The sequence below is a fragment of the Salvelinus alpinus genome, chromosome 2, assembly GCF_045679555.1.
Source record: "Salvelinus alpinus chromosome 2, SLU_Salpinus.1, whole genome shotgun sequence".
In the NCBI taxonomy this organism is placed as follows: Eukaryota; Metazoa; Chordata; class Actinopteri; order Salmoniformes; family Salmonidae; genus Salvelinus; species Salvelinus alpinus.
Window position 1 is genome coordinate 26,808,560 of NC_092087.1, and position 26,129 is coordinate 26,834,688.

At 43.7% G+C, this 26,129-nt stretch overlaps 1 protein-coding gene across 5 annotated transcripts in view; it reads left to right on the top strand.

Moving 5' to 3' along the window:
- Positions 1–26,129, top strand: part of LOC139557610 (calcium-dependent secretion activator 1-like) — a 150,920-nt gene that overhangs the window by 39,356 nt on the left and 85,435 nt on the right. For all 5 annotated transcript variants that reach the window (XM_071372679.1, XM_071372646.1, XM_071372663.1 and 2 more), the window contains exons 5-9: positions 3,211–3,291; positions 3,701–3,934; positions 6,087–6,208; positions 20,450–20,561; positions 20,782–20,921. In XM_071372679.1, the coding sequence (XP_071228780.1) occupies positions 3,211–3,291; positions 3,701–3,934; positions 6,087–6,208; positions 20,450–20,561; positions 20,782–20,921 (689 nt within the window). The remainder of the gene's footprint in view (positions 1–3,210; positions 3,292–3,700; positions 3,935–6,086; positions 6,209–20,449; positions 20,562–20,781; positions 20,922–26,129) is intronic.

Below are 26,129 nucleotides of genomic sequence, written 5' to 3' on the forward strand. Positions count from 1 at the left end.
CAGAATACACTATCGATTGCCACCCAATACAATAATACGGCTACTACAGTTAAAACAACATGATGCTAAGATGGATACTACAGATCACAGACATATAGACTGACTGACTGACTGACAGACTTCAGAGCCTAACCCAGTGGGATGTGGGATCTACTCAATTAAGCGGGCAGGGAACATGATATACAGTACCATTAAGAGACAGGCAGTGCTCCTCTGTCTGAGGAAATGTACGTTTTAGGTAGAAGGGACTTCTAAGTAGAATCGGCTCTTTGCATCAGGGGCTGAGCTCTGTGTTAGGTAGGACTGCGATGGGATTAATGTAAAGAGTACACAGTGGCCCCACATATATCCCATACACACTGGGGGAGGGCTGCCAATACAAAGTGTGTGGGTGTGGAGAGCGAGAATTACACTATAAGCCCTCGGATCACAGGTGTGAGTGAGTCCGTCCTTTCACACAATTCCCCACCCCATCACGGTGCGACCTGGTAACGCACACTCCCAGACACAAGCTACTGTGTTACTGTACAAAACCCCCTTCCCACTGTAGTCTGCAGACAGGAAGGGAGTGACTACAGGAAGAGAGGGGAGAGAGGTAAAGATGCGAGATGGAGAGAGAAGAAAGAAAGAAAGTGATCAGCTGTCCACACCACAGAACTGCAATCCCAACAGGCAGACTGTTTAAGTTTCAATTTTTAAAGCTCAAGTACAAGGAAATGCCTTTCCTGCAAACTGTGTATATTGTTGGAGGAAGTGGTCAATTCTCTGATAACATTCATACAGTACATGACCAAAAGTATGGGGACACCTGCTCGTCGAACATCTCATTCCAAATTCATGGGTATTAATATGGAGTTGGTCCCCCCTTTGCTGCAATAACAGCCTCCACTCTTATGGGAAGGCTTTCCACTAGATGTTGGAACATTGCTGCAGGGACTTGCTTCCATTCAGCCACGAGCATTAGTGAGGTCAGGCACTGATGTTGGGCGATTAGGTCTGGCTCGCAGTCGGCCTTCCAATTCATCCCAAAGGTGTTCGATGGGGTTGAGGTTAGGGCTTTGTGCAGGCCAGTCAAGTTCTTCCACACCGATCTCGACAAACCATTTCAGTAAAGACTCTGTGTGTTCTGACAGCATTTCTAGTCCTATTTTCATCCACCCTCTCCCTTGTTTCCTATCCCTCTCTCTTATTATTGTTGTGAAGAATGCCTCAGTGCCCTGGCAGAGGGTGGAGGGTGGAGAGGGTGTATGTAGCGTGGGCAGAGAGAGAGAGAGAGAACAGGACATTTTCAGAGAATCCGAGACAGAAATTTATAGAGGGATGGATGAAGTGAGGGAGAGGATGGGGTGAATGAAGAGTGAGACCATCATCTTATAATTCACTAATATCAAACAACCCCCCCCCCCCCCTTCCCCTCTGGGTTCCCTGTCCCCTGGAGGCCTACAGAGGGAGGGAAGGAGAAGTCATGTTGAAGAGTTGTATTCTAGACAGGGAGACTGTTGACATGGATGGGCCTGTGAGTGCATGCTGACAGTAGTCATGGAAAGGCTGCATGATTTCAGCATCTGTTTAATCTAGACACACACACGGACACAATCATAATAACACAATTCTCTCAGACACACATTGATAAACAGACACAGTCAGATGCATGGTGTGGCAATCAGGTGCACAGCTTTGGCCGGTGGAGATTAGGCAGATTTAATTAATCTAATTATGGTTGGCCTTGCTTACATCAGATCTGATTATATTATGACAGGGATATCTCTCTCTCTTTACTGCTCTGGTGTAATGCAGCAAAGACTCTCAGTAGGCAAGTCTGTGTGTTCTGCCAGAATTTCTAGTTCTCTTTTCATCTACCCTCTCCCTTGTTTCCCATCTCTCTCTCAATGTTGTTGTGAACAATGCCTCAGTGCCCTGGCAGAGGGTTATGTAGCATGGGTAGAGAGACTCTACTGGACTTGTTTGGCACAGGGCGTAAAACTCTCTGCCAGAGTTACATGCCTGTTTTTTATTCTTACTGTATTATTTCATGGCCGCAGGACTAGGCTGGTCTGGTCAGGAGACACATAGACAGTGACTCTGATGTAGTGCTGTTCATTGTGTGTGTGTGCCCTACCCATCCTGCTTTAAGAGCCCTAACGATGCCTCCGAACAGACTGGGGGATTCGATTAGCATAGACTCTAGAGATCTTGTTGCATATCTGTGGCTGTGTGTATGGTCATGCTTGTGTGGTCTGTGGATATGTGTGTTGTCTGTGTATATGGATATGTGTGTGGTATATGTTAGTGTACTTCAGTATGTGTATTCCTGCCAGTAAACGCACTGATAGAAACCATATCTGTAGTCGTTTGCTTCTCCATCCTCAAGGGCTGAAGGAGTGGCTGTGACAGTCTGCTATCGTACTGCAGGCTCCCTGACCACTAATGACTAACCCTTTTCTCAGAAGACCCACCTCTGCTCTGCAATCTGGAGAAAGAGTCTATACTGCACATACATCTGATGAAGACAACTCTGATTTATAGTATAGTCAAGTGACAAAGTAATAGATCTGAACCAGGGCTGTAAACAAGCATCCTTAAACAGAGAATTTACTTCCAATGTCTAATTCACGACGAACACAATCATTTGACAGTGGTTGAATATTGATCACCATTTCCAGGGGAGTGGAAGTCATGGGATTCAAATGGAAATTAAATTGGTTAGCCTACAGCTCATCGTATTGGTGGGGTGTACAGGTGTAGGATCTTAATTTGACCAGTTTCTCACAGCAGGAAAATAATCCTGCAGCAACAAGAAATGTTAATTATTGTGTGGATTATAATTAATGACAATTTTCCCAGGGTTCGATACGTTTTTAAGTGGAAATTACAAACTGTAGAAGCCTTTCTTTAAACCTCAAGTACACCACAAGTTTGCATTTCCTGCTGTGCAGGACATTCCCTGCAACAACAGGGTGATCAAATTAAGATCCGTTATCTGTACATGTACGCTCCAAGTTATTACATCTTGATACATTCATACATTACTACAAACAATTTCCAAGGATGATTATTAGGACATACGAACTAAAGGTAATACTATGTCAATATCAAGGCTTGTAATGGAGGTGGTATGTAAGGCCCTGCATTATGCCACCAGGTGATAATAAATGCTGAATGTCAGGCTTATGTCATGATAACGTCTCTTGTTGTTGTGTTTGTTTCCAGCTTGATAACCCTGACGAGCAGGCTGCTCAGATCAGGAGAGAGCTGGACGGACGACTGCAAATGGCTGATCAGATCGCCAGGGTAAGACACAACCACCTCAAAGTAAAGTAGAGAATTAGACACCAACCCACCACTCTTAAATCACCTCACCAGAGCTGTTGTTGATAAAGTAGAAGATGGTAGCTCTAAGGTCTATAAACTATGTAGTAGTGATACTACAGTATCTGTGTGTTCTGAACCCTAGGCCCGCGGGCATAAGGCACATCTTTACATCAGAAAACTGCCAAAATAATGTAAGAGCAAAGGTAGATTCAGGGCAGGAGTACCCATAAATAAAGATCCTCTTTAAAAATACCCTTTATGGTTTTAGACTACACTATGGACGTGTGTGTGACTTATGTGTGCTTGCGTGCCTTTGTGTGATGTGTGTGTGTGTGTACGTGCGTGCCTGTGTGTATGCCTGTGTGTGTATGTTTCTGTGCCATAACAGGGCGGTAGGTTTCCCAAGTTTGTTTCCAAAGAGATGGAGGCCATGTTCATAGAGGAGCTGAGATCCTCAGTGAACCTGCTTATGGCTAACCTGGAGAGCATGCCTGTGTCCAAGGGAGGAGAGTTCAAACTGCAGAAGCTCAAACGAGGACACAACAGCTCCATCATAGACATGGGCCAGGAGGACGAGAACACACTGTCCAAGTCTGATGTGGTGCTCTCCTTCACTCTGGAGGTATGGTTGGTTAACACTGCAGCTCAAACACAGCCTGCCAGAGACACTGCCTCCAGTGGTCATATGCAGTGTGCTATTGAAGTAATCCTGACTATTTCATCTGTCAGGCTACATAGAAAAGAACATTCAAGGCTCTTCTTACTTTAGAGACAGACACAGACACTGAGAGGGAAAGTAAGAGAGAGATGTAGACTGAATGACAGAGGTGAATTACACAGAGAAAGCGAGAGAGAGAGAGCGAGCCAGGGAAAGAGGGAGATACAGTGGTTTGCGAAAGTATTCACTCACCTTGGAATTTTTCCTATTTTGTTGCCTTACAACTTGGAATTAAAATGTATCATTTGATTTACACAATATGCCTACCACTTTGAAGATGCAAAATATTTTCTATTGTGAAACAAGAAAAAATACAAAAACTGAACTTGACTATAACTATTCACTCCCCCAAAGTCAATACTTTGTAGAGCCTCCTTTTGCAGCAATTACAGCTGCAAGTCTCCTGGGGTATGTCTCTATAAGCTTGGCATATCTAGCCCCTGGGATTTGTGCCCATTCTTCAAGGCAAAACTGCTCCAGCTCCTTCAAGTTGGATGGGGTTCCGCTGGTATACAGCAATCTTTAAGTCATACCACAGATTCTCAATTGGATTGAGGTCTGGGTTTGACTAGGCCATTCCAAGACATTTAAATGGTACCCCTTAAACCACTCGAGTGTTGCTTTAGCAGTATGCTTAGGGTCATTGTCCTGCTGGAAGGTGAACCTCCGTCCCAGTCTCAAATCTCTGGAAGACTGAAACAGGTTTCCCTAAAAAATGTCCCTGTATTTAGCGCCATCCATCAGTCCTTCAATTCTGACCAGTTTCCCAGTCCCTGCTGATGAAAAACATCCCCACATCATGATGCTGCCACCACCATGCTTCACAGTTGGGAATGGTTTTCTCGGGGTGATGAAAGATGTTGGGTTTGCGCCAGATATAGCGTTTTCCTTGATGGCCAGAAAGCTACATTTTTGTCTCATCTGACCAGAGTACCTTCTTCCATATGTTTGGGGAGTCTCCCACATGCCTTTTGGCGAACACCAAATGTGTTTGCTTATTTTTTTCTTTAAGCAATGGCTTTTTTCTTGCCACTCTTCCGTAAAACCCAGCTCTGTGGAGTGTACGGCTTAAAGTGGTCCTATGGACAGATACTCCAATCTTCGCTGTGGAGCTTTGCAGCTCCTTCAGGGTTATCTTTGGTGTCTTTGTTGCCTCTGATTAATGCCCTCCTTGCCTGGTCCATGGTTTTGGTTGGCGGCCCTCTCTTGCCAGGTTTGTTGTGGTGCCAAATTATAAAAAAATAAAATAATAATGGATATAATGGTGCTCCGTGGGATGTTCAAAGTTTCTGATATTTTTGTCATAACCCTGATCAGTACTTCTCCACGACTTTATCCCTGACCTGTTTGGAGAGCTCCTTGCTTTGTGGTGTTGCAGACTCTGGGGCCATTCAGAACAGGTGTGTGTGTATATATACTGAGATCATGTGACATTTAGATTGCACACAGGTGGACTTTATTTAACTAATTGTGTGACTTCTGAAGGTAATTGGTTGCACCAGATCTTATTTAGGGGTTTCATAGCAAAGGGGTGAATACATATGCACGCACCACTTTAATTATAATTTTTTTTTAATAAATATTTTTTGAAACAAGTAATTTTTTTCATTTCACTTCACCAATTTGGACTATTTTGAGTATGTCCATTACATGCAATCTAAATAAAAATCTATTTAAATTACAGGTTGTAATGCAACAAAATAGGAAAAACGCCAAGGGGGATGAATACAGGCACTGTAGATAGGCTCTCGTATACCTCAGACATGTTTATAGCAGCAGCCATTCAATACAGTCTTGATGTTTTAAACTTCCTATTCTGCTGCTCTCAGGGGACATGGCTGTCGTTCAGAGAGGCTGAGCTTATCCGGGGGGGCCATGTTTGTAAAAAAATAAGTCAGATGTTTCTTTATAGTAGTATCAGTGTCTGTAACAGTGCTCTAGCTCTAACTGATAAAATTATAATTTTTTTGTGTCTGAAACTAGTTTCTAGCAGCAGATGCATGTTGGAAATAAATAACATGTATAGGCGTTTGACTGGCAGTATTCTCTCTGTCAGGTGGTGATTGTGGAGGTTCAGGGGTTAAAGTCGCTGGCGCCCAATCGAGTCGTCTACTGCACCATGGAAGTGGAGGGGGGGCATAAGCTCCAGACTGACCAGGCCGAGGCCTCCAAACCAACGTGAGTGTGACACACACACGCACACCCATACACACGCAGGTATGCTGTGCGCACAAATTAGATCATAACAGCCTTATTTAAAGTGGCAATCAGCAGTAGAAACAATAACAAAGAGATCTCCCCGTGCCTGGTTTGGTAAAAAGCTGAGGGATGGGACTGGAGAAATGTAAACACTTTCAAATTCATAGACAGAGCTATGAATGCAAGGACTGACCATCCATGATATCACAATTATAGTTTTAACCATGTTTTGAGGCTATAAAGGGTTTGTTTACATTTACTTTGTTTACAAACATTGGCGTAAAACCAGCTTGTATTTTGGGATCTGATGGGGTACGACAGTTGAACTAAGGTCATGAGGCATTTTATAATTTATATTCTTCAAGAATCAACAGGTACATATAATTAATTTATATAAGTCCAAGAATGGATGTAACAGCTGCTGTTTGCCTCTTTAAGAGTAAATACCTAGTTACTGGGTAATAAGTTCAGTACGTTATATTTTATATATATGTAAACAAACTCATGTTTGCTAAGCATGTTAGGAAGTATATAACTGCATTTAATGTCCAGTCACAGGTTGTTTACTTAGATTCATCACAGTCAGTCATGTGCAAGGCCTCGGTGACGTTAAACATGACCTGGTGATGCGATTGAATCTGCTCCTAACTCACTCTCACACTACTTCCTGTTTATATATACATGGCCACATCATGTGTACTTCCTATGACATAAAAACCCCAAGCCCCTGACTGCTGCTCTTTACTCAGTCCCACTCTGAGTAGCACCTGATCCAGTTTGTGTTAATATGATCAGTAAGTCCTGAGTCCTCGTTAGGTGGGCCATAGGGTGGATTCATGTTCTGTCCATAGCTGCACTCCATGGTGTGGTAATGATATTGCCTGTGTGAGTATGATCAGGTGTTGTAGACGCTGAGCCAGACTGATTACTCAACATGCCTCTTCCTCCACTGGTTGTGTTGAGAAATTTGCTATGCTTTAATTAAAGGACACTCACACATGTACATTTAGGTCCAAAATTATTGGCACCCATGATAAAAGATGAGCAAAATAAATTATACAAATACTGAGCTATATTGTATGCTAAAAAATGACAAGTACCAGCCTCTGCTAGGAGGCTGAAACTTGGCCACAAATGGATCTTCCAGGAAGACAATAACTCAAAGCACACATCAAAATCCACAAAGAAATGGTTATTTGACCACAAAATCAACATTTTGCAATGGCCATCTCAGTCTCCGGACTTGAACCCTATTGAAAACCAGTGGTTTGAATTGAAGAGGGCAATCTATAAACACAGACGGAGGATATCAAGGATTTGGAAATATTCTGTATGGAGGAATGGTCTAAGATCCCTCCCAATATGTTCTCCAATCTCATAAAACAGTTTATAAAAAGGCTCAGTGTCCTTATCCTCGCAATGGGAGTGTGCTGGAATATTGAAAACAGGGGATCCAGTCATTTTGACTCCTATCGTTTTAAAATTAGTTTTGATTACTTTTTTTTTACTTTTAAAATATTTTTCTCTGAGCAATTAGATGAATGTAAAATAATATACTTCCTACATTTTATGAGCATGCTATATAGCTCAGTATTTGTATTATTTATTTTATACAGTCTTTTTTACTCATCTATATCAATTCGAGAAGCATCCAGTTGCCGCCTGGTCTGCGAAACGCAAAGCGCATTCGTCTCAAATTGTATTTTTGCGTCTCATTTGGTATGTGTACGTGTTCCAGTGTGTTAAGCACAAACCAGTCGGCGCACTAGTTCTGGTACTGGGTGTTATGTTAGTGTGTTACTATCGTAATGGTCAAAGTTGGGAGAGTTGGCTAGCTATCGATGTGTTCAGGATGAATTTAGTTTTCTTATTTTTTTTTGATAGAATGTTTATTTCAAAAATCACTACTACCAAACAAACACTGTTGCTTGTGCTTTAGCTGTCACCTGCTAGCTAGCGGCTAGCTAGTAGCACTAGGTAGGTAAAGGCTAGCTTGTAGCACTAGCTAGTAAGTAACGCTAGCTAGTAGCCTATCAGCTAGTTAGTTGCGCTAGCTAGCTAGTTAGTTATCAGTATCTTTTCTAATTAGTACTAATGCAATTTTCTGTGCTACTAGCTAGCTTCTAATTCTAAATGTTATTTAGAATTAGTACTGTTACTTGTACTCCCTGTATATAGCCATGTTATTGTTGTTCATTATTTATTCATTATTCCTCGTGTCACTTTTTCATGTTTAACTCTGCATTATTGTAAAAGGACCCGTAAATAAACATGTCACTGTTAGTCTACACCTGTTGTTTACAAAGCATGTGACAAATAACATGTTATTTTATTTGTACAGGATCTGTGTTCATTTTACTTTTTTTTCTGTGGGGTGGGGGGGGGTGAAGGAGACTGACAGAGAAGAGTAATTCATAATCCATACCTCTTCCTGAACTCCTCATTGTAAGGAAAGGGAATGATTTTCCTCATACTCTAATGCAAGGCTCATCACCCCTGTCTCCCCGCTTATGTTCCAGACTTGCTGCTAGAACTATAGTAGCTAAAACAGTTTGTAACAGTAACCCTGTACCCTTTGTTTTTTTAGTAGTACCATCAATACTCATTCAGAAATGTTAATTTTGGCGAGAGCCTTATGTTTCTGAGATGACAGATGTTGCTGGTTAATTATAGTTTTAGCTTCACACAGTTACTGTAACACACCCTAGTGTGAAATATATGGTGCAATGGATCTTTGTTGTCTGACATTGTCAGAGTTATATCAGTCTCTATGCCCTGAGTGCACAGAGATAGAGAGTAGACATTGTCTAGAGTCTAGACTTTGGCCAGGGAGGCAGCTGTGCCCGTCTGTGACGTCAAACTGTGTGTCTATGTGTGCATCAGATAAGTGCGAGGGAGAGAGAGAAGGGGCTATTTTAGACCCTGCTTCCTCACGGTGGAAGGCTCAGGTGGGAGCTGTGCTATGAGTGGATCAGTGGAAACTTTAGTTCAACAGAGTATGGGGCTATTGTTGCTAGATACAGTATCTCATTCAAACCCTGATGTGCACATCTAAAGGGATCCATTCCTTCTCTTCCATGATGCACAGATGGCAAGTCCTGTTGAACTTGGAATAGTAAATACAGTACATGGACAATAGTATGTGGACACCCATTAAAATTAGTGGATTTGGCTATTTCAGCCAAGCCTGTTGCTGACAGTGTATACAATTGAACACACAGCCATGCAATTTCCATAGACAAACATTGGTAGTAGAATGGCCTTACTGAAGAGCTCAGTAACTTTCAACGTGGCACTGTCATAGGATGCCACCTTTCCAACAAGTCAATTTGTCACATTTCTGTCCTGCTAGAGCTGCCCCTGTCAACTGTAAGTGCTGATATTGTGAAGTGGAAACGTCTAGGAGCAACAGCGGCTCAGCCACGAAGTGGTAGGCAACACAAGCACATAGAACAGAGCTGCTGAGTGCTGAAGTTCCTAGTGTGTAAAAATCGTCTGACCTTGGTTGCAACACTCACTACCCAGTTCCAAACTGTTTCTAGAAGCATTGGCAGCACAATAACTGATCGTTGGAAGCTTTGTGAAATGGGTTTCCATGGCCAGGCAGCCGCACACAAGCCTAAGATCACCATCTGCAATGCCAAGCTTCGGCTGGAGTAGTGTAAAGCTATTTGCCATTGGACTCGAGCAGTGGAAATGCGTTCTTTGGAGTGATGAATAATGCTTCACCATCTGGCAGTCCGACGGACGAATCTGGGTTTGGCAGATGCCAGGAGAATGCTACCTTCCTCAACACATAGTAAAGTTTAATGGAGGAGGAATAATGGTCTGGGGCTGTTTTTCATGGTTCGGGTTAGGCCCCTTAGTTCCAGTGAGGGGAAATCTTAACGCTACAGTATACAGTGACATTTTAGACGATTCTGTGCTTCCAACTTTGTGGCAACAGTTTGGGGAAGGCCTTTTTTTTTCAGCATGACAATGCCCCCATGCATAAAGCTAGGTCCATACAGAAATGGTTTGTCGAGATCGGTGTGGAAGAACTTGACTGGCATGCACAGAGCCCTGACCTGAATCCCATCGAACACCTTTGGGATGAATTGTAACGCCGACTGCGAGCCAAGCCTAATCCCCCAACATCAGTGCCCGAACTCACTAATGCTCTTGTGGCTGAATGGAAGCAAGTCCCCGCCACAATGTTCCAACATTTAGTGGAAAGCCTTCCCAGAAGAGTGGAGGCTGTTATAGCAGCAAGGGGGGACCAACTCCATATTAATGCCCATGAATTTGGAATGAGATGTTTGACCAACAGTTGTCCACATACTTTTGGTCATGTAGTGTATGAATGTTATCTTTTGTGATTTCAGTTATCTGTCCTGTGGTGTGGACCAGCTGATCACTTTCCTCTCTCCCCCCTCTCCATCTCCCCATCTATCTCATCTTTACTTCTCTACCTCACTCCCCCCTCTTCCTCTTCCTGCTGTCTCTCCCTCCTTGTCTGCAGACTGCAGTGGTAGGTGTTTTGTACAGTAGCTTGTGTCTGAGAGTAGCTTGTGTCTGCGTTACCAGGTCAGGTCACACCGTGATTGGGGGTGGAGAGGTGTGTGAAAGGATGGACTCACTCACACCTGTGACCCGAGGGCTTTTGCACATAGGATACAACCTGGCTGGCTGGATGCGAGCTGCAGTCAGGCAGAAGGAACGTTGTTGTGTGTGTGGCTCCAACATTGTGCTGTACTATCTTGTGCTGCTCCACACGTGTGGCTGAGAGTTAAATAAATTCTAAGTCCCATAGGAATGCCCATGGGCTGTGCTCGTGGCCACTCGGGCTCAAACCAACACCAGGCCTCACATCTGATCCATGGGCCAGGCTGAGAAATACACTCAATACCTAGACATATTCACATCTCCAGCATTCTGCATGATGAGAAATACCTGCCATACTAGACATGCGCACATCTTAGCAGCTCCGGAGAAATAGACCCATTCTCAGACCTCTGCTCATCTCTGGCACGTTACAATGAGGAATACATGCTGTGATCCTGACAATTCAATTTATCTCTGTAATTTTCTCTGAAAGCAACTCATACATTCTGTAATGACATTTTCTAACCTCGTGAATCTTATCCAGACTTTAGTGACGCAAGCTGTTACACTGCCATCTACAGGTGGAACAGTATGTGAGAATAATCAGGGATGGGCAGCCACAGTAGTTTGCTGAAAACACATTTACAGTCAGACATGGTCAGACATTCATATTTACAGTCAGGCATTCATAAATACTACACAATTTAAACCATCTGGAGAATATTACATTTATGTTTGCATTAATCCATGCAATATTATGCTGCTCTGTAATCTATTATAATAGATTCTCCTTTCCCTCTAAATTTGTGTCAATATCGCAGAGTCAACACTACATCACCAGTGCACTCTGCTCTGACAAGGCAAACAGAACACAAACCCCAGGGAAATGGAGAGGGTGAAAGAGAGAGATGGCCAGACTACTCTTCATTATGCCGTATCAGTGCTCCCCCATCGCACTCAGAGAGAACTTTAGTGTGAAGTCACTCCTGGCTATATTAACTCTACACGAGTGGCCACAAGCATTCAAGGTCTCTCTCTATTCCATGCTTACTGTATGTCACTCTCTGCCCACTCTGGCTCACATGCTTCTAGAATTTAACTAAGGGTGTTTTCACATATAGTCCTATTTAAAAGAACCGATCTCAGTCCTCTTTAAAGTGAACTCTGGGGTAAAAAAGAAGAAGCATAAGAACTGTTCTCTTTGTATTCACACTGCCCTTGACTTTGAATGAGGTCTCAACTCTTTTGCCAGTTCACGTCAACTATTTTGTGGACCAAGTCCTCTTTGCATTCACATTGCTATGTTAGAAAGGAGTCAATATCTTTTTCCAACATGCACTCTGGGTTTTTACAAAGTGCAGGACAAGCAATTCAATCAGAATGCGTTAGACAGCTAGAAGCTAATACATTGGAAGCGAATACATTGCATTTAGTTAAAATATGAGACATAGTAATTGTATTCAGAAGATACTATTAACATGTACATTTTATTGGAAACAGAATGAATAGCAATAGAATAACTGCAGAATAAATAATGCTGTCATTGAAAATTGTACACCCAAGTTAGGCTACTGTCCCTTTAAGAGCTAGAATAGATTTTGTAACCTATGTTGTGATTCTCACCAAATTTGTCTTCTCACACTACTGAAACCCTACAATCAATAAACAGTTTATTAAGCTCTCTTAGCCTATAGATCACATATTGCAAACAAATAATCTGAACTAAAAACAATATCTAAAAACACCACACATTTTGGAATTTCTGTGCGTCCGCGACAATCGCTAATCAATATCCAAAAACGGCACACATTTTTTTCTGCGAACCTGCATCTTCTCTCTTTTGTGGCACCAATGTGAAGGTTTATGGCAGGGGAAACAGTGTTGCAGTAGTATAGTGTGTGATGCTGGAATAATGACTTGCGAACCTGGGGAGCTTTGCGTTAACATTGTCCAAAAAAAGGTAACCGGTCCGCGGCATTCAAGCGAACCGAACTCAGAACACCTCTCGAGGTGGTCTCAGTTCGATTCGCTTCTGGGGCTCTTTTGAGGTGTCTGAGTTCCTTTGGAGTTCACACTGAACAAAAAATGTAAGCGAACCGCACTGAGTTAATTTTTTTTTACTGGAAGTGAACAAGTGTGAAGACACCCTAAGAGAATAGTGAGAATTCTGAGTCTGCCCATAGGACGAGCCAGGAGCATGATTCTTCATTAGCTGCAACTCACGATGTGTGCGTGGAGCTGTGAACTGCCCAACTAGATTACAGAGAACAACCCAACTATAATGAACAAAAATATAAACGCAACATAAAGTGTTGGTCCTATGTTTCATGAGCTGAAATATAAGATCCGTATTTCTCTCAAATTTTGTGCACAAATTTGTTTACATCCCTGTTAGTGAGCATTTCTCCTTAATAAAAAAATAATCCATCCACCGGACAGGTGTGGCATATCAAGAAGCTGATTAAACAGCATGATAATTACACAGGTGCACCTTGTACTGGGGACAATAAAAGGCCACTCTAAAATGTGCAGTTTTGTCAAACAAACACAATGGCACAGATGTCTTAAGTTTGAGTAGGCGTGCAATTGGCATGCTGACTGCAGGAATGTCCACCAGAGCTGTTGCCAGAGAATTGAATGTTAATTTCTCGACCATAAGCTGCCTCCAACGTCGTTTTAGAGAATTTAGTAGTACGTCCAACCGGCCTCACAACCGTAGGCCACGTGTAACCACGCCAGACCAGGACCTCCACATCCTGCTTCTTCACCTGCGGGATCGTCTGAGACCAGCCACCCGGACAGCTGATGAAACTGAGGAGTATTTCTGTCTGTAATAAAGCCTGTTTGTGGGGAAAAACTCATTCTGATTGGCTTGGCCTGGCCCCCAAGTGGGTGGGTCTATGCCCTCCAAGGCCCACCCATCGCTGCGCCCCTGCCCAGTCATGTGAAATCCATAGATTAGGGCCTAATGAATTTATTTAAATTGATAGATTTTCTGTGAAATCGTTGAAATTGTTGCATGTTGCGTTTATATTTTTGTTCAGTATAGATTACAGAGAACAACCCAACTCGATTAGAGGAAAACCCAACTAGATTACAGAGGAAAAGTCAACAACCTTCTAACGACAAGTCTACTGTTTTTACAAGGGTATGTGTGTGTGTTTATAGAAGTCAAGGTCAATGATACACAGTAGGTGCAATGTTTATTTATTATTCCCTGATTGCCGCTCTCTAATTAGCCACTTGAGCCGCAGCTGTACACGTTAATGTATTTGTCCAGGAGTAAGGGTGCAGGGCTCACCTCTCTCCCAGCCACCAATGTTTTAGACATCATTAATTGCTTGAATGGTGACCGACTTTGTGTGTTTAATTGTGTTAGTATGTGGTATGGTGGAATGAAGTATGATTAATTGGACACCAACTCTGTTCAATGATTGTCATTTTCCATCTCAGCTGAACCATCCAGAGTCAAAGGGTGGGTTGCACCAACATGGTTTAAAATAACCTAGGATTAAAGCTGATCTAGGTTTTGTGAAACTAGGTTTATAATTCATCAGGAATGTGTTGCACCACATAATTTTAAGTCTTTATCAGTAAATCTATGATTAGCGGTTTTAAACTATGATTCGTGACATGTTACACCAATATATGAGGCATTTCGTGAGTTGAAATGAAGTACAGTTGAAGTCGGAAGTTTACATACACCTTAGCCAAATACATTTCAACTCAGTTTTTCACAATTCCTGACATATATTCCTAGTAAAAAATCCCTGTCTTAGGTCAGTTAGGATCACCACTTTATTTTAAGAATGTGACATTTCAGAATAATAGTAGAGAGAAGGTTTTATTTCAACATTCCCAGTGGGTCAGAAGTTGACATACACTCAATTCATATTTGGTAGCATTGCCTTGAAATTGTTTAACTTGGGTCAAACCTTTCGGGTAGCCTTCCACAAGCTTCCCACAATAAATTGGGTGAATTTCGGCCCATTCCTGACAGAGCTGGTGTAACTGAGTCAGGTTTGGAGGCCTCCTTGCTCGCACACGCTTTTTCAGTTCTGTCCACACATTTTCTATAGGATTGAGGTCAGGGCTTTGTGATAGCCACTCCAATACCTTGACTTTGTTGTCCTTAAGCCATTTTGCCACAACTTTGGAAGTATGCTTGGGGTTATTGTCCATTTGTAAGACCCATTTGCGACCAAGCTTTAACTTCCTGACTGATGTCTTGAGATGTTGCTTCAATATATCCACATAATTTTTCTTTCTCATGATGCAATCTAATTTGTGAAGTGCACTAGTCCCTCCTGCAGCAAAGCACCCCACAACATGACAATTACATCCGGGAGTCACTGGAGGCAGGTTTCATTTGCCCCTCTACATCCTTTGCTGGTGCAGATTTCTTCTTCATGGGTAAGAAGGATGGGGGGCTGTGTTCCTGCATCAACTACAGAGGGCTGAACCTGAACGATCAAGAATCGTTACACCCTACCCCTGATGTTCTCCACATTGGAGTTGCTCCTAGGGGCCCAATTCTTCACCAGACAGGACCTCCGCATTGCTTCCAATCTGGTGAGAATCAGGGAAGGAGATGAGTGGAATACTGCTATTAACACCCCGAGTGGCCACTGAGTATTTAGTTATGCCCTTCGGATTATCGAACTCACCGGCACTTTCAAGCATTGATCACTGACACCCGAGGAATATGTTGAATTGGTTTGTCTTTGTTTCACTCGACGACATCTTGATCTTCTCCAAAACCCTTCCGGAACACATACTGCATGTCTGCCAAGTCCTGAGACGCTTCCTGCAGAGTCAACTATATGTCAAGATAGAGAAGTGTGAGTTCCACGTATCCCAGGTTTCCTTCCTGGGTCACAAGAAGGCAGGCATCCAAATGGACCACGTAAAGATTGAGGCGGTCGCTGACTGGCCCCGTCCAACCTCACTCAAGCAGGACCAGCAGTTCCTTGGGTTTGCCAATTTTTACAAGTGTTTTATAGTCAACTTTTGTGAGGTCGCAGCGCCTCTCATGGTCCTAACCCGCAAGTCCCAGACCTATTTTTGCTGGACCCACGAGGCTGACAGGGCATTCATGGAGCTGAAGGGACTTTTCATCTCTGGACCATCCTCGTTCATCCTGATCCGACTCATCTCTTTGTGGTGGAGGTGCATGCCTCAGAGCAGTGGCGGCCCTTTCACAGCGGAACGAGAAGGACAAGAAACTGCACCCATGAGCCTTTCTCTCCAAGCGGTTCTTGCCAGCGGAACGCAACTACGATGTAGGCAACCGGGAGCTCTTGGCAGTTAAGTGGGCTCTTGAGGGGTGGAGACACCGGTTGGACAGGGCACCTCATCCTTTTGTGATCTGGACGGACCATAAGAACTTGGTCTCCTTTCCAAAAGCCAAGAGGTTGAATGCTCGCCAGGCTAGGTCGGCTCTGTTTTTTAACAGGTTCGTTTTCACACTAGCCTTTCACCCGGGATCCAAGAATCAGAAGGCAGACGCCCTGTCACGCCAACATGATGTCTCTAACGAGGAGAGGGACCCCGAGTCCATCATCCCCAGCTTTGTGGCCTCTGTGATATGCAGTATTGAGACCATGGTCCGACAAGCCCAGACCCGAGAACCTGACCCCGGCAGGGGACCCACTAACAGACTTTATGTTCCGCGATCAGCCTGGTCCCGAGTACTACAATGGGGACACTCCTCTAAATTAACTGGGCATCCAGGGGTTAATTTGACACTGGAGTTTCTGAGGCGGAAATTCTGTGGCCCAACATGATGGAGGATGTGAGATCCTTTGTTGCGGGCCTGTTCCATCTGTGCCCAAAGCAAGTATTCACGTCAGCGACCGGCCGGGTTGCTCCCACTTCTGCCCATCCCCAGCCGGCCCTGGTCTCATCTGTCTGTAGACTTTATCACAGGGTTACCTCCATCTCAAGGGCTTACCACTATCCTGGTTATCGTCGATCGGTTCTCCAAGTTGCCTTCAGCGAAGGAGACCGCTGATCTCATGATTATCCATGTCTTTCGACTACACAGACTTCCCCAGGACATTGTCTCAGATCGTGGGCCCCAGTTTGTCACACAGTATTGGAAGGCCTCTGTTCCCTCTTGGGGGCATCGGTGAGTCTCTCTTTGGGTTCCACCCTCAGTCGAATGGGCAAACTGAGCGGCCCAACCATGAGCTGGAGAAGTTACGGGGGGGGGGGTGCCATCAGCCAAGGCATTTATTCGACGATGTCGCCGCACCTGGATCAGAGCGTGATCCTCCTCTGCCAGACACAAACATTAGGCAAACCGGCACCGGAGACCTCTTCGGCTCCTCAAACCGGGTCAATGGGTGTGGCTGTCCACACGTGATCTTCCCTTAAAGGTGGACTCGCGGAAGCTTGCTCCTTGCTACGTAGGACCATTCAAGATCCTGAGTCGCATCGACTTGGTCACCTATCGTCTCCAGCTTCCCAGGTCCATGAGGGTCTGTCCGTCCTTTCATGTCGCCCGTCTCAAGCTGGTAAGGACCAGTCCATTCTCTCCCCCACACCTGCTCCTCCGTACCTTCGACTTGTGGATGGCCGCCCGGCCTACACGGTCCGGCGTCTGTTGGAGGCTCGTCGGGTCCGAGGGACCCTATGGTCCCGAGGAGTGGGCGTGGATGCCTGCCTGGGACATCCTGGATCCGGGTCTTGTTAGAGACTTCAAACAACTACGTGGTGGTTGTAGGGGGTGGGCAGAGACCGCCCTAAAAACTTTTATTGGACTCAGATGTGTCTTATTATTTCATGATGGTGTCCCTGTTAAAAGAGGTGTGTTTTCTGTGGTCCTTTGCAGAAGCTTGAATTGTTTACCGTGTGCGGTGGTTTCCTGAGTGGCTCTGTAGGCACGGGAATCTCTTTTCCACACTCCACACTCCAAAAAGGGGAGTGCTAAGGTACCCACGTCACCTAGTAGGTGGCCTTCATATGCCCCCCTTTCCAGAATTGCACACAGATGACTATTGTCAAAGATTCTGCTGTCACGGGTGGATCCTGGCTATCTAGCTACGATGTTGGTGAACTGACCTTTGTCATCAGACAGCCTGCATGTTGATGGAGCAGTAACCTTTCCGATTACGGAATAGCTGTCACGAACGTCGTAATCCTCCTTGTCTGAGGAAGCGTAAGGATCGGACCAAAGCGCAGCGTGGTTTAATGAATACATACTTGATTTATTTAACGAAGACAAAAACAACTAAACAAACTTACAAAACAACAAAATGAACGTGACGCTATAAAACGAAAGTGCAGACACAAGTAACCAACGTAATGACATAGACAATAACCCACAACCCACAAAACAAAACAGGCTACCTAAATATGGTTCCCAATCAGAGACAACGCAAAACACCTGTCTCTGATTGAGAACCATATCAGGCCAAACACAGAAATAGACAAACCAGACAAACAACATAGAATGCCCACACAGATCACACCCTGACCAACCAAAACATAAAACATACAAAGCAAACTCTGGTCAGGGCGTGACAATAGCTCTCCATTCTCGCCCCCTGGTTGGGAATAGGAATGTGTGTACAGTTTACTGACCCTTGCACACCTGGGAATCTAGCTCTTCTATAAAACCCAGCTGCTGTTTTCTCTGTAGGATTGAACCTTATGTACTGATTCTTCAGACCGGTAATAGCACAGGACATTGACTACAATCCTGCATATGGCTGAATTGTGTAGTTCAAAAATGTCCCCATATACCATCTGGAAAATATCCAGTTGCGTAGAACCGTAGGGCCACCAGGAGCTGAAGTAGTGGGGGTACAGCCGCGTTCCTATCACTCCCATGCTTAATGGTTGGTCCAACCTTTGTTCCAGTTGTATCAGAGTCCTTGGAGAAGCGGTATCTTCTTGAAAAATTCAGCATTATCATAAAATTCAACAGGATTTAACCTGTCTCTAATTATTCTCTGAGGAACTCTGTCATTTTGGTCTCTCCACAGTAGATATGCTGCCATTTTATCAGTTCAAACACCTCAAGTGGCAGTTTAGAATGAATCTCCAATCTAAATTTATATTTTTTATTTTTATTGAGCAACAGGTTTAAAATTAATCTAGGTTTAAAGTGAAAACTAAACTTCGATTAGAGGAAGGATTTAATTTAACTAGGATTCATTTAAACTAGGTTTAAAATTTGGTGCAACAAGATTAATAGACACACCTTGATTTAACTCTGTTTAAGAGTTAATCCATGTTGGTGCAACCCACCCTTAGGTTGCTTATCCTTGGTCATTTAAAGAGTGACTGCCCCTAAAAAGCAACTAATCTCTTTGGAAACGGCCTATGTGGCATCGATATGAGTCAAACATTTATTCTAGTGTCAAAATTGACTACAAAGTGTAAATAGCATAATTTTGGTAATAAAGTCAGTCTTGACTAAAATAATTTTGGAACCTCAGTGCTTCACAACGAGTAAATGAAGGTTGGGTTTGGATTACAGTTATGTCAATAAATCAGGCCCCCTTTTGCTCCACGCCCCTCTGTCCACTTCAATTACCTTCATTTTAATGGGGCTCCGTTGTTTCATCGCCCCAACGCGTTCAAAGGACGGCAGACTGAAAACCCTTTATACGGATTGACAATGCCTGCACTGTCAAAGTTTCTATGGTTTGCATGCCCTGCCGACGGACCCTGGTATGCGGAATAGGTGGTTGGAGTTCGTCGGTCCCTAAGGCTGCAACAGTAATGCTAGCTTGGTGTGCAACGACTGATGTTGGTGAGTATATCCAGAGATACTGGAATATAATAACCTCTCTGGTGTAACTTAGCTAATGACGTTAGATAACGTTATTGCTGGTTACATAGGTACAGTATATGCTCTCTACCAACAATAGCCCTGTGGCACAATGCACTTGAATCACATAATCAACTGTTTTCACAACATTCTATAATAGCATCCCCTTTCAAACACCCTGCATCTCCTGCTTCATTTGGGTGTGCCAGAGATACCACTTACTGTATATACCGCTTACAGACTTATTCTCTTGTATAGTAGTTAATCGTTACAAAGGAATACTCACACTGTGGATCCATCACATCAGGGAAATGCTTCATAGATGGTAACTGCCGTAAGTACAGGACTTAAGTGTAAAACTTGGGATATTCTTCACAGATATACTGTAAGACCACATAGAAAGGAGACACAGCCCATCAGTGCGAAATGACACACACAGAAACACCTCACAGCTTGGAGCTAGTTCACAGATGGTTGTGATGCATCCCAAAGGCATGCTGAGTGATCTAGGAATTATGTAATAGTGCTTGTGCTGTCAAGGTTTCCCTGTGCTATCTCTTCCTCAGAATGTGTCTTCTGAATACACCGGGTTTGTCATACACACACACACACACACACACACACACACTCTCTCGCTTGCTCTTGCTCTCTCCTCACTACTGTACTGTAGGGTCTTGATCCAATAAAGTTGATTTAAACATTTAAATTCTCTTCTCCCTCTTCTGTGAAAAGATTAAATGTGTGATTAATAAATGATCTGTAACAGAGCAGCAAGACACCATTTTCCATGTCAAACATATCATGTCACTATTTAACCCTGTGGGTCTCTCCCTGTGGTCTTGTGTGTGTTCCAGCTGGGGGACCCAGGGGGACTTCACCACCACACACCCCCTGCCAGCCGTAAAGGTGAAGCTGTTTACTGAGAGCACAGGAGTACTGGCCCTGGAGGACAAAGAGCTGGGCAGGGTAAGAGCCTACACGACTGGAGCCAGAGATAGGCATAGTTGGCAGCAAACTCGTTTTTCAAAACAGTTGCTACTTTGACATGAATATGGTGTATACATTGATACTATCATACATATACATAGACATATACATTGATACAACCTTACATGACTGTGTGCTTTATCTATGACTTGACTTGACTTGTATAATAGGTATACTGGATGTGCCATTGTGCTTCCAGGTTGTGCTCCATCCGACCCCCAACAGTCCCAAACAGTCAGAACTGCACAAGATGTCCGTGTCCAAAGGCTGTCCTGACAGTGACCTGAAGATCAAACTGGCCATCCGCATGGACAAGCCACAAAACATGAAGCACTGTGGGTAAGTTACTTTGCACTGAAACTCTAGATCAAACAATGGTTTGCTGCCATCTAGTGGTGCTGATCATTACTGCATAACACACTTCCAGAACAGAGACGATCGACTGACCAAAACAGGCAACCTTTACTTTATCTTGACCTTTAAACTATTATCTTCAACATACATTGAACTTTACTGTGTAATTGGCACTTTGACATCTGACAATTTTAGATTTTTTCAAATATTGTGCTACTGCATTTATCAAGCCTACATAATAAAGTACTCTCTTTCAGTAATTCACTGCTTTCACCCCAGCAATTTAAAACAGTCGTCATTCATTTTGAGTGAAATGGAAACATCTCTGTACAGGTTCCATTGCCTGGGCTCGGCATTACAGTGTTTCCTCTAGGAAATCATATCTCTTGCAGCGGTAGCAATATAGGGGAAACACTGCATAAACAAAGTGTGCATAGCCTTACACTTCTACAAACACTTTCTAATGACTGCCTTGCCTGGTTCACCAACTACTTTGCAGACAGAGTTCAGTGTGTCAAATCGGAGGGCATGTTGTCCGGTCCTCTGGCAGTCTCTATGGGGGTACCACAGGGTTCAATTCTCGGGCCGACTCTTTTCTCTGTATACATCAATGATGTTGCTCTTGCTGCGGGCGATTCCCTGATCCACCTCTACGCAGACGACACCATTCTATATACTTCCGGCCCTTCCTTGGACACTGTGCTATCTAACCTCCAAACGAGCTTCAATGCCATACAACACTCCTTCCGTGGCCTCCAACTGCTCTTAAACGCTAGTAAAACCAAATGCATGCTTTTCAACCGTTCGCTACCTGCACCCGCACGCCCGACTAGCATCACCACCCTGGACGGTTCTGACCTAGAATATGTGGACATCTATAAGTACCTAGGTGTCTGGCTAGACTGCAAACTCTCCTTCCAGACTCATATCAAACATCTCCAATCCAAAATCAAATCAAGAATCGGCTTTCTATTCCGCAACAAAGCCTCCTTCACTCACGCCGCCAAACTTACCCTAGAAAAACTGACTATCCTACCGATCCTCGACTTCGGCGATGTCATCTACAAAATAGCTTCCAATACTCTACTCAGCAAACTGGATGCAGTTTATCACAGTGCCATTCGTTTTGTTACTAAAGCACCTTATACGACCCACCACTGCGACCTGTATGCCCTAGTCGGATGGCCCTCGCTACATGTTCGTCGTCAGACCCACTGGCTCCAGGTCATCTACAAGGCTATGCTAGGTAAAGTGCCGCCTTATCTCAGTTCACTGGTCACGATGGCTACACCCACCCGCAGCACGCGCTCCAGCAGGTGTATCTCACTGATCATCCCTAAAGCCAAAACCTCATTTGGACGCCTTTCCTTCCAGTTCTCTGCTGCCTGCGACTGGAACGAATTGCAAAAATCTCTGAAGTTGGAGACTTTTATCTCCCTCAACAACTTTAAAAATCTGCTATCCGAGCAGCTAACCGATCGCTGCAGCTGTACATAGTCCATCTGTAAACTACCCACCCAATTTACCTACCTCACCCCCCATACTGCTTTTATTTATTTACTTTTCTGCTCTTTTGCACACCAGTATCTCTTCTTGCACATGATCATCTGATGATTTATCACTCCAGTGTTAATCTGCTAAATTGTAATTATTCGATTTATTGCCTACCTCATGCCTTTTGCACACATTGTATATAGATTCTCTTTTTTTTTTCTTTTCTACCATGTTATTGACTTGTTTATTGTTTACTCCATGTGTAACTCTGTGTTGTCTGTTCACACTGCTATGCTTTATCTTGGCCAGGTCGCAGTTGCAAATGAGAACTTGTTCTCAACTGGACTACCTGGTTAAATAAAGGTGAAAAAAAAAGAAAAGAAAAAAAAACAAACATGTAAGACATTACCATGTTAAAGCCCAATCAGTTCAAATCAGCCTGGTTTTGTCACAAATTTGATGTATCCGTTTGTCCAGCCATCATATTTTGCCTCACAGTGAAGTGTTTTACCATTTTCTTTTCCCTGCTACAAGTAAAATAAAAAACAATTTGACATAAGTTACATTCATGAGTTTTATAGACTAATGTCACGAGGATGAGCTATGTCGAGAATACAGTATCCTGTGCGGCGTGTGAGCCTCGTAGAGCAAAACAGACAACACGTGCACGTTCGTGACGGTCTATGCTTTTCAGGATAGAGTCTCAGCTTTTCATAATAGTTTATAGCTTAAACTGTTCAGACTTTAGAGACATTTTCATGAGAAGAACCGTTTTCGGTATTGTGTCTTGTCTCACAAACTCCTCAATATCACAGCCTCTGTAGACTGCACAGGTGCATGGCTGCTATGGGCGGATTCATAGCAAAGGAAGTCTGTAGGCCAAACATACAATTCAGGAGGGGTTTAAAACCAGGTCAGAACCACTCAAATGTTGCCTGCTGGTATTGATTGAGTTAGAGAACATTGAAAAAGAGTAAGAACTCTGACTGTCATGAATGGATATCAAGTCAAATGTCTTGGCACCCTCCTCATCCCAGATCAAATAGCAAATAATGATTGTGATTAGCTTGATGGCTAGTGATAGAAGTGATGCGACAGCACCAACTCAGAGACATAAGGACATGTTAACGTCACATTCCTCCCTTCCTCCCTCCTCCGGTCTCCTCCATTGTGTGTGTGTGTGTGTGTGTGTGTGTCTGTGTTTGTACGTGTGCACGTCCTGCTCTATGGGGAAGCCTAAGTGCTACCCAGTGTCTGGGCTTTGAGGCGCTCCGCCTGTCTCCCTCACTCACTCCTCCATATGCTTCCTGTACAGGGCCTGTGGGGCCTGATCTGCTCTTGGGGTGGCCCTACAGTAGCCTGCATTGGGGCCCTTAGCTCCCTGTACCAGCCTCTGCCTGGCAGGCTGCTGGCAGCCCCCTTGCCCGCTGCTCCTTGGGCACTAGTTTATTCAGAGCGACAAGCACTGACGCCCCTAAACTAAACAGGAGGGTACACAGGCAGAGGGAGGCGAGCCAGGGCACCCCTAGCCCGACCAGGGGGAAGAGCGGGCAGATGCAGGCAGAGCTGGGGTCCTCACCCTCAGATGTTCTTTTCCAAAGCCCTCCTTCTCCTTCATGCTCTGATCTCTTCATAACACAACAAGAAACAACACAACTCATTCTGGACTTCCGCAGACTCAAGACTAATAGCACTCAACAAACCAGAGTGCAGTGATCATACCCACATGTAGGGACGTCCACTGGCACATACTGGCTGGAGTTCTGGATGTGTCAGGAGAATTTATGGCACTCCCATCCACAAACCATGTTCTTCTCTGAATTAAGTAAATATCAGAAAACAGTTATTTTCCCACTTTAAAACCATGAACCAACAAGGTAGCTCTAGCGCTAAAACCCTTGCCATAGTAAAAGGTAGCAGTAACAACTTTTAACCATTAGAGGTCAGTAGAGACATTTTACTATAGCACAAGTAGGGTAGCAAAGGGAGGGTATATTACTGGAAACTTTCAAAGTTTACCAGCAAACTACCAGAATGTTGGTATCTTTCAAGAATTTTATGTAATCTATTACAAGACATCTAGTGGCCCTTTTGGGTATTTCAGATTATCACAGGTGTCTGTAATCATCTCTGGCCCTCCGTGTGACCTTACCACATGTACAATTAATGAAATAAGATTTTTAAATAAAATAATTGAATGGCAGAGCTGTTAAACATTATCCTATATATAAACCACACACTTGGTGAATACCATTGGTGTTTCATATGAAGGTTTATTTTACTATGTCAGTATCTATTTGTTGTCAATGTTTTGGTGACAAACTGGTGGCAGTTGTGAAAAATGTCAATAGTTGGAAGAGTTGCAGAGTTAATTGAATATAATGCCATTGTTTATTACAGGCGTTTTTCATTAATTAGGCTTTTTTTTTCATCTTGAACCATATGTTCTATGTACTATACTCATGAAAGATATGGACACAGATATAATAAATGAATACTCTATATGAATAATAAAAAGTTATTCAATTATAAATGACCAAAGTTACGATAGATTGCCATAGATTTTCTGTTAATTACCCACATTTCTGAAGATTCCGGTAACTTTAGTAAATTACCGGTAGCTTTGCAAACCTAAGCACAAGCATCTCTGTTATTGTTTGCAATTTCCATTTGCGCAAGTTGATTAAGAACATTAAAAACATTAAGAACACCTTCCTAATATTGAGTTGCAACCCCCACCTTTTGCCCTCAGAACAGCCTCAATTCGTCGGGGCATGGACTCTACAAGGTGTCGAAAGCGTTCCACAGGGATGCTGGCCCATGTTGACTCCAATGCTTCCCACAGTTGTGTCAAGTTGGCTGGATGTCCTTTGGGTGATGGATCATTCTTGATACACACAGGAAACTGTTGAGCGTGAAAAACCCAGCATGGCACACATACACAATCCATGTCTCAATTGTCTCAAGGCTTAAAAATCCTTCTTTAACCTGTCTCCTCCCCTTCATCTACAGTCGTGGCCAAAAGTTTTGAGAATGACACAAATATACATTTTCACAAAGTCTGCTGCCTCAGTGTCGTTAGATATTTTGTCAGGTGTTACTATGGAATACTGAAGTATAATTACAAGCATTTCATAAGTGTCAAAGGCTTTTATTGACAATTACATGAAGTTGATGCAAAGAGTCAATATTTGCAGTGTTGACCCTTCTTTTTCAAGACCTCTGCAATCCGCCCTGGCATGCTGTCAATTAACTTCTGGGCCACATCCTGATTGATGGCAGCCCATTCTTGCATAATCAATGCTTGGAGTTTGTCAGAATTTGTGGGTTTTTGTTTGTCCACCCGCCTCTTGATGATTGACCACAAGTTCTCAATGGGATTAAGGTCTGGGGAGTTTCCTGGCCATGGACCCAAAATATCAATGTTTTGTTCCCCGAGCCACTTAGTTATCAACTTTGCCTTATGGCAAGGTGCTCCATCATGCTGGAAAAGGCATTGTTCGTCACCAAACTGTTCCTGGATGGTTGGGAGAAGTTGCTCTCATAGGATGTGTTGGTACCATTCTTTATTCATGGCTGTGTTCTTAGGCAAAATTGTGAGTGAGCCCACTCCCTTGGCTGAAAAGCAACCCCACACATGAATGGTCTCAGGATGCTTTACTGTTGGCATGACACCCTCGGTCTGGGGCTCCATGCAAG